Source organism: Bubalus bubalis, chromosome 24, assembly GCF_019923935.1.
Source record: "Bubalus bubalis isolate 160015118507 breed Murrah chromosome 24, NDDB_SH_1, whole genome shotgun sequence".
Classification (NCBI taxonomy): Eukaryota; Metazoa; Chordata; class Mammalia; order Artiodactyla; family Bovidae; genus Bubalus; species Bubalus bubalis.
The window spans coordinates 6,537,481-6,546,500 of record NC_059180.1 but is presented as its reverse complement, the minus strand read 5'-3'; the positions used below and the strand labels follow the sequence as shown (position 1 = coordinate 6,546,500).

Sequence of the window (9,020 nt, the reverse complement as noted above, 5' to 3'; positions counted from 1 at the left end):
CCATCATCAGGGTTGGCTGGAGCCTGTTTGAAACCAGGACCTGAGAAGGCAACAGGTCAGTGCTCCAGGATCCATCAGATGAGTGCTGAGTCACGCTCCTAGATCCTGAGTTCCTTCAGGATTCTGACAGAGCAGATAAATGATAACCTGGGGCTAAATGTATTTACTGTGAATTAAATTACACATTTCACTTCTTTCGGAACCTGTATGTTCCGAAATGCTTGGCTTTACCCATCAGAGCCAAAGGTGGCTCTGACCATTATGGCCAGTGGCGGCAGTCACCACTCTAGTGGGTGACCCCGCCGGAGTCACCCACCACCCAAAGCCAGCTCTGAGCTCTTAACATTAAGGGGCACAGATGACAAACTCCACAGGCTCCCGCCCCCTGCTCCCACCCACTCCCTGAAAACATGGGTCCTCCAGTCTTTACATTCCCTTTGAAATCGTGGCCCTTGAGAGCTGGCCAAAGAACCCTTCCTTCCTCATGGGAAAAACCAGCACTCCCAGGCGCCCCCCACAGCATCTCTTCCAATGTACTTGCTCCTCAACCGATGGGAGCACGAGGGAAAAAAAGGCACAGAGCAGGTTTTCTGTTTTGTTTTGTTTTGTTTACAACAAATATTACATTATGTACAGCTGGTTGAACTGGAGACTTGCAGACTTCCTGTCCCCAGGTGAGGTCTTCCTGCAAAGGAGGCTGGGCTCCTGGCTTCACAGGTTACAGCAGAGATGGGGGTGAGCCAGGGAGAGGAAGGGTGAGGAGAGGTGGGGGAGGGGTAGGAAGTGGGGGCCACAAAGGGAGAGGAGGGAGAGTTAGGGGAATGGGGAGGGAGTGCTGAGGGAGCTTTCCCACCTCAGGTCCCCTCTTCCCCTCATCTTCAGGGGCCCGGGAACCTACCTGCCACCCCCCACCCACCTGGATCCAGGGCCCTTAGGGGTGACAGGAAGGATGGGGACTCAGAATGGGGGACCTGGCCTAGGGAGCCCCAGTTGGGGGTCCTAAGATGCAGAGGGCATCTGTACCTACCTAGGGAGAGGGAGTGGGGAGAAGGGAGGATTTAGGAGTGGGGCATGGAGATGTGGGGAGCAGGGGGGATTTAGGGTTGAGGGTAAAAAGATGAGGAAGGGGAAAGTATGGAAACAGGGAGACACAGGGCGGGAGTGTGGGGGAGGAGGGACTTAAGAAGAAGTGGGTTCAGAGGGAAATGGAAACCCACTCCAGGATTCTTGCCTGGAGAATCCCAGGGACGGAGGAGCCTGGTTGGCTGCTCTCTATGGGGTCGCACAGAGTCGGGCATGACTGAAGCGACTTAGCAGCAGAGGCAGCAGCTTCAGAGGGGAGAGGGTTAAGAAGTGGTGGAGGGGCGCAGCAGGGAGTTACAGAAGGACAGGGTAGGAGGCTGGGACAGGCTGCAGGCTGCTTACAGGTACTGGGGGGGACCTGGCTGGCAGTAGGGATGCACACAGGAAAAAGAGAGGCAGAGGCCTGAGCCTCGGGGAAGGACACGGGGACTGGGGATGTGAGTGAAGCCATATGAGCACGAAGGCCGACACAGGAAGGTGCATCGGGACAGAGGTCGGACCCAAGACATCTGGTTTCACTATAACCAACAGGAAGTACCAGGAGGAGTGGCCACTTGCATTTTGCAGGTGACAAAACCGAAGTTCGGAGAAGTTACTGACTTGCCCAAGGTCCCACAGTGGAAGAGCGTGGATTTGAACTGGGTCTCCAGGTGGGTTTCACCCAAGTTGGGGGAAGGATGAGGGTAGGCGGAGGTCTGTTATGCCCTAGGAAACCAGGAGACTGAGCCGCACGAGCCCGTGGCCATCTCTCCAAAGGCAGTGCAGATGGTTCTCTCCGCTGTCCGGGCAGGTGGAGAGGGCTGTGTGGGCTCACAGTGAGGACGAGACCACCTCAGGTCTGTGAATATGCACCTGCCATAGAATTCACAAGACGGGCAGTGAGAATAAGGAACCATCCTGCAGGGGCCTGGCTAGGAGGTCACTGCCTCTTGTCCCAGCCAGCCCCCTGCCCTGGGAGAGGGTCATCAGGAGCTGGACCTGTGACAGCTCCTTCCCATCAACCCATCCCGACCCCTCACCCTGGCATTGGTGTCCACGGTGTCCAAGGCCACAGGGAAGTTTTCTTCGTTAACTAGAGAGAGAGAAAAGAGAACAGGGGGAGGAAGAGGAAGAGGTGGGGAGTAAAAGGGGGAGGGAAGGAAAGTGAGGAAGGCAGGGCCTCAGGGCATTCCTGGGCCCCTGGGCCTGCCCTGCAGGGATGGCCTGTGCAGGACTTGGGCCTTAGAGGGGGGCGCATGGAAGCAGCAAGGGCAGGAGGTAAATGCCTATCTTGGACAAGAGAAGTCCTCTAGTCTCCCGGGGAGGAAATGATGCCCAGGGAAGCACCCCCCACCTTTGCCAGGAGTCAAGACTCACTGTCATCTACGAAGCTTTAGTTAGAAAAAGTCCCCGTAGAGTTCTCATTCCAGGTCTCGAACCACTTCCTGTCATCCCTGGACCTTCCAGAAGGCCGCCACGTCATCAGGGTAGGGTAACCTGGTCCGGGACGCCTTTCCCCTCACCCATCCACCCCCAGCTCACTCACCGGCCTCGGCCTTGCCTATCCCTCCTCCGGGAGCGCACAACGAACACGCTCAGCGTCACCACCAGCAGCAGCAGAAGCAGGGCCCCGGCTCCCGCCAGGCCCCCGACCAGCGCCTTCCAGGAAATGGCCACCTCGCAGCGCGGGCCCGAGAACCAGTGCGTGTCCGTGGAGAAGCAGCTGGAGGAGAGGGGTCCCAGGTCAACACCACCTCACCACCTCCTGGGTCTATTCCATCGCGCTGCTGGACCATCCTGGTCCTGGCAGGTGGGCGGGACTCCATCCTGGAGCCAGTGGGTGGGACTCCATCCTGGAGCAAGTGGGTGGGGCCTCTGGCGGGGTCGGCGGTTAGGGGTCGAGGATTGGCCTAGCTGGCTGTGGGCGGGGCCTCACCGGCAAGAAGGACCACTCCTCTGCAGAACGCATTGGCCCTGATGGCAGTCAATGGCGCCTTTCACGCCTGCCGTGCATTTGGTGACACAGCGGAGCTGGTTCTCCTCCAGGAAAGGGAAGTAGAAATCCTCAAAACCTTCGGCAGCAGCGCGGCGACAGATGGCTGGGGGGTAGGTAGGGGGTTGCAGACGTAAAGACCTCATCCATTCTACTCTGGGGCCTGGCTATGGTAATTCTGAAAATCGATAGAGGACTGCATTTCCGCGGGTGGCGTGTCAGCGGGTAGACCGTGGGATTATGAGTGCAGGGTAGGCTCGTCACCCTCTCCTCACCTTCCCTGTTGATCCTTGCCCACGCGGAAGCTACCAACAAGGACCTGAGAGGCAGCCCTGCCAGGTCGGTACCACTTGCATCCCCAAAAGGTCTCCCCCTCCTCCTTGGGAATTTCAATGGACAGATGTCCCTTGTGGGACGGGTCCCGGCCACCTGGGGCCACTCAGCCCTTTGCCCCACCTCTCACCTTCAGGTGACAGCTCCGTCCTGGTGGTGTTGTTCACCTTGATGGAGTCAGGCTTAAAACACAGGACTGGGGGGCACAGGCACAGGTGGAATCGGGGGAGGCACAGGAAGGGACAGAGAGCGCTCTGTCAGTATGGGGGAGGTTTGGATGGGCCATGAAGGAAGGCTCCTTGGGCCTCCCTCATGTCCCCTGAATAGCCAGGGGTCCTCAGCCACCCGGGAGACCTTGAGCAACTCTCTCTTCTGCAGCTCCTAGGTTCTGACAACCCTTCCTTAGGCTCACCCTTGACCCGGTTTTCTGTGGACCTGTCTCTCTTCTCCTATCCTGCCTGAGGTACCACAGGGCTGACACCTGCCCCCCGAAGGCCCCTGTGTGAGTTGAAGCAGGCTGGGATGGTGGCTGTGACCCTGACCCCTCCTTCCAGCCCCAGGCCCCCGCCTCTGTTCACCTTGGTCATTCTGGCAGCTGTTCCCATCCTGGCTGACATTCTGGAGCTCCTCCTTCAAGGCCACCTTCACCTTCTCATACTCCTCCTCCAGCTGGAGGCTGAAGGGTAACTCCAGCAGGACTAGATATTCCACCACGATGCTGCCTTTCCTAGGGGCAGGGGTGGGGTGCAGAAAGACTTAAAAGGGGCCCAGGCCCAAGCCACCATACAACTGTAGAAGGGCATTTCCGGACCAGCCACAGCTATGCAGGTGTTGGCAGGAAGGGGCAGAGGCAATGAGATGGGATTCCAGACTGATTATGTCCAGAAGGGGCTGCTAGCCTGGGTAGGCGGGACAAGGAATGATTAACATTCGCTTTGTGTTCCCTCAAGCCATAATCAAACCAGGCCCTTCTGGGCTCTCTGCCTCCCTCTTGCTGACCCATCCACTAGACCAGTTGCCAACCAGAGAGACCAGCTATGGTTCAGACACCAGGCACCAAGCCTCAGGCACCACCTCCCTGTAGATCCCAATCATTCTGCATCCAGCATGCTTCAAGGAGAGGGGAGCCATCCCTCCTACAGAGGAATGAATCCTGAAAGTGATCCCCAAACACCCTCCATGGAGTAGTTTTCTTGCCTCCTCCGTCCATCCCTCTCTTTATGACATCGAATGATTCTGAAAGCAAGGGATGGCTTCTTTGGCCCTTCTTTGTGCTCCCCACCCACCACCACACACACTTGACACTTGCCTCCACAGCCCCGGAAAGGGGTCCTACCTCAGAGAAAGGATCTGCACCTCCTTGAACCCCTGCACATTCTGGTAAATCTTCTTTATCTGAAATGCCAAGGATCCCGTCTTAACCTCCAACCAGAGGGCACCCCGGGGCCCAAGCTACACTCCAAGGGCATACCCCTGAATTTTGCCCCCTTCCTCCTCACCTGATCCTGGAAGGCTTTCGTGAAATCCTTGTAGACCTGAGAACTGTTGTCATTGAGGTCCGGGGAGAACTCCTGGTTGACAGACACCTCCATGCCCACTTCGGCGTCCACTTTGTCTGCACAACATGCCTTGCTCTGGTCATTTCACGATCCCTTCCTGTCTAACATCACTGCCAGCACCCTAACCCAGAAGCTGCTCCCATGGACCCTCTCCATGTTCCCTGAGGACTGACTGAATAGCAGGAGAGAGAGAGGTAGGAATTCTGGAAGGTGTTGTTCCAAGATGTGAGAAACACTGGAAGTGGGGGTGTCCAGCAGTCAGTTCTGTAGTCTCTCAGCTCTCCCAGTGTGAAGCAGAATAACAAAGGTGCCTATGTCTAATCCCAAAGCCTGGGAATATGTTTACGCTACATGACAGGGAGCAATCAAAGTGGCAGATAGAACTAAACGTACTACTCTGCTGATTTAATATTGGAAAATTAACAAGGACTATCTGGTGCACCTAGTATAATCATCAGGTCCATAGAGAGAGGAGGAGGGAGGCAGAAAAGTCAGAATCACTCAAAGAATGATGTAAGTATGGAAATAAGGAACAGACATGCAATGCTTCTGGCATCAAAGGGAGCCAGGGGGCCTTGTGACAAAGAAGATGGGCAGCTCTCAAGTCTGGGAAAGGGCAAAGGAATGGATTCTCCCCAAGGCCACCAGAAAGAACCGTCCTAGCAACACCTTAATTTTAGCCCTTCAAGACTCATGTCGGGCTTCTAATCAACAGAATTGCAAAATAATAAACTTGTATTGTTCATCTGCTAAGTTTGTGGTAATTTGGTACAGGAGAAATTAGAACCTAATACAACTCCAAGCAACACAAACTGGGAGGAGATGTCAGAAAAGAGAGTGACCCCAGCGACCTCCTGGAGGTAAGAGTGGAGAGTAGTCATGGTCTGGAGTTGAGGAGAGCACGAGGGAGAAAGCAGAAGAGATTTGGCAAAATGATTGGGCCCGTTTGAGGCGGTGGCACCTCCTGAGAGAAAGAGCAGAGACCAACTCACCCATACTTATCTCTTCCACAGCGAACTCGCATTGGGGGCCATTGAAAGTGCTAAGGCAGGAGCAGCGGTCCTGCGTCCAGGTGCCACCATTATCACAAGTGCCTGGGTAGCAAGCAAAAAGGGGAAGTTCAGGCCACAACTCTCCTTAGTCATGGGAATTTAGCAGGAGAAGGAGGAGAGGCAACAAGGAAGCAGGTGATCCAAACCTGGGGTGGTGGTCTCCCTGGACTGTGTGGTCATCTGGGTTGTGGTTGAAGTTGTCCTGGATGACGTAACGGTGGAGAGAGTCTTGGTGGTGTCCGCTGGTGTCTCTGAGGAACTTCTTCTGGGTGGGCTGGGAGTTGTCAACTCACTTGTAGTCACCATGGAAGATGAAGAGCTGCTACTTGATTTCGTGGTCAGTGGGAGGCTAGTGAAGCCTGTTACACGTGGGGTAGTTACAAAGTTGGTGCTGATCCAGGTCCCAGTGGTGGATCTTTGTGTGCTTGGGAAAACCGTGCTAGTGGGAGTGATCCCAGTGCTGATAGAACTAGGAGCAGCAGTCTGGTTGGTGGGGTGAGTTTCCAGAATGGAAGTAGAACTGTCCGGTTTTACAGGGAACAGAGTTGTCATGGTTGTGGAACTGGGAGAGGTGGCCATCTCAGTAGTAGAGGTAAAAACAGACAATGGGACGGTGGGTGTAGAGGTAACTTCAGCATTTGAACCCACTTCAATACATGGTGTAGTGGGAGAAGCAGACACTATTGTAACTGATATGGATTCTGGACACGGGGTGGTGGAAGACAGAGTCAGCATGGTGGTTGTCTGGGTAGGAGATGTCATTAGGGAAGTCATGGTGGAAGAAGTTTTTGTCATTTCAGTTGATGAAAAGTTGGGAAAAGCAGTGAGAGAGGAAGGGCCTGTGTTCTCTGCACTGGACATATGAGAGGAGGTAGAAAAAGAGCTACTTGTCATGGAGACCCCTGAACTTGGGCTAGTAGAAGATAGGGATGATATTGTTATTGCAGGTATTGAAGAGGAGATGATGGTACCAAAAGGGGTACTTATCGCATTAGTAGAAGTACTCAATATAGGGAAAGCTGAAGAGGGAGAAACACCTGAAGTCCTGAGAGCTGTTATGGAGGTGGGTGTTGTTGCCATGTTTGTGGTCCCAGTCTTGGCAACTTCTGTGGTCGAGGGAGTGCTCGAGGATGCTGTGATCAAGGTGGCAAGGGGAGACGTATGTGTGGGAGTGGTGACCTCAGTTCTGGTTGTGGTAAATGTCCCAGTCGGAGATGAAGGGGTGGACGTGGACTGGGTGGCAGGGATCGTGGGTAGGGTAAACGGAGGGGTGGAGGCTGTGGGTTCAGTGGGTACTGGTTCTGTGGTTGGGAAAGATGGAAATGATACAGGCGAACTGGATGCTGTCAAGTATACAGTTGACCAGTGAATACTGGTCACTGGCATAGAGACTGGAGATGTCTGAAAATGGACTGTACTTGTTTGAGTGGCTAAGGATGTGATGGGAGAAATAGAAGTAATATCTGTTGTCAGAGACTCTACAGAAACGGTACCAATAGGAGTAACTGTGGTTCTCAAAGCAGATGAAGCAAGCAGGGTTGTGTCCCTCGTCTTGGCTGTTTGTGTAGAAGCTGTAGTGGAGGACAGTCCCATGGAACTAGACTGATACGTGTCTGTATCAGTGGTGGTGGGTGCCAAAGTGGTTTCAGCTGTTTCCTGCATTGAATTAGACGTGCTCAAGGCAGATGAGGTGGTACTGTCTGCCTGAGAGGTCCCGGTACTGCTGGTAGGCACGAGAGAAGGGCCTAAAGATGTAGCTGGAATGCTGGTAGAGAGGAAGGCACTTGCTGTACTTTGGGTGGAAGGGAACACGGATGTGTCACTAGGCCTAGTGGCCAAGGTTGTGACAATATTAGAGACTGTGTGTGTATTATGGGTGGTGGGGGAAGAAGGGATGATATTTGTGCTAGTGGGGGAGGGGCTAGACGGTGCAAGTGTGGAGCTGAGGTCAGGCTTGAAGGTTGAGGATCCAACGGGATTCATGGATATGGACGGGGTGGTGGCTGGTGTTACAATACGGGCTTCGGTACTGACAGAGGAGGGAGGTACAGTCGTGGATGTCTGCACGATGGTGGAGCCAGGGAGGGATGCAGTGAATGCAGATGTGGCCGTGCTTCCGGTGGAGTCGGTGACTGAAGAGGAGAGGATCGCAGTGGTATGGACTGTTGTGGGGGTGAGTGTGGTCACCACGTGTGTGCTGGCAGCCTGGGTGGTTTCTGTAGTGGAGAGCCAGGGCAGAGGGGCTGTGGTCGAGGTGGGGGCTGCAGTGTCCGTGGGAGTGGTGATTTCTGTCGTGGGCCTAGTGGAAGTAGTGGTGGGAGGTGACGGGATGGAAATAGGGTAGGGAGTGGGGATACTGGATGCAGGGCTCATGATTCTGGTGGAAGTGGAGGCTGGCTCTGTGCTTGAGGTAGGAGTGGATGAAGGCACACTCGTGGACAATGTCAGGGTACTGGTGTCAATGGGAGTCGAGGTGGTGGATGCCGGAGAATGGAGTGTGCTGGTGGGAGTGGCAGAGGATGTGACTGACGGAGGAGAGGACACCTCCGTGGTGACAGGCTGGCTGGAGGTGTCACTGGGAGGAGTTGCTGTGGTTGTGTGCAGTGCACTGGTGCCTGTGGCAGGTGAGGTGGTACTTGTTCCCTGATCCATCCTGGTAGTGCTGGTAGACGTGGAAGAAGTGCCTGGAGATGTAGCTGGAATGCTGGTCGTGAGGAAGGGAGTCGCTGTGCTGTGCACACTCATGAACATGGATGTTGTACTCGGCCTGGTGGCTGAAGTGGCTTCGACACTGAAGGTTGTGTCATTTTTTGGGGTAGTGGCAAAAGATGAAATGACATTTGTGTCTCCGCTTGTAGGTGAGGTGCTAGAGAAAGTCAGTGTGGAGCTGAGGTTGGTGGTAGAGGTCAGTGAGACAGTGGTACTCCTGGATGTGGACTCGGTTGTGGCTAGCGTGGTTTTCCTTCCTGTGGAGAAGCTGGTTGAAGATGTGATACCTGGTGTTCTTTGTGTTGCTATTGA

The 9,020-nt window shown here is 54.6% G+C and overlaps 1 protein-coding gene across 1 annotated transcript; it reads right to left on the bottom strand.

Annotated features, from left to right (window-relative positions):
* Positions 1–580: 580 nt before the first annotated feature.
* On the bottom strand, positions 581–7,502 carry LOC123331524 (mucin-3B-like). The gene is made up of 9 exons (XM_044935702.1): positions 6,146–7,502; positions 5,940–6,041; positions 4,888–5,003; positions 4,725–4,783; positions 3,967–4,115; positions 3,519–3,584; positions 2,999–3,161; positions 2,103–2,785; positions 581–1,935 (listed from the first exon to the last, which is right to left on the bottom strand). The coding sequence occupies exons 1-8, from the start codon at positions 7,383–7,385 to the stop codon at positions 2,605–2,607; spliced, it is 2,076 nt and encodes a 691-aa protein (XP_044791637.1). The 5' UTR covers positions 7,386–7,502; the 3' UTR covers positions 581–1,935; positions 2,103–2,604.
* Positions 7,503–9,020: the final 1,518 nt, after the last annotated feature.

Bases quoted from the DNA above. Each gene is read 5' to 3' on its own strand.
- LOC123331524 (XM_044935702.1), bottom strand. From the start codon at position 7,385: ATGCCAGTGACCAGTATTCACTGGTCAACTGTATACTTGACAGCATCC. The intron at 5,004-5,939 runs GTGAGTTGGTCT...CATGTTGTGCAG, and splicing joins TGTGGAAGAGATAAGTATGG to ACAAAGTGGACGCCGAAGTG. The intron at 3,585-3,966 runs GTGAACAGAGGC...TGTGCCCCCCAG, and splicing joins CAGCTGCCAGAATGACCAAG to TCCTGTGTTTTAAGCCTGAC.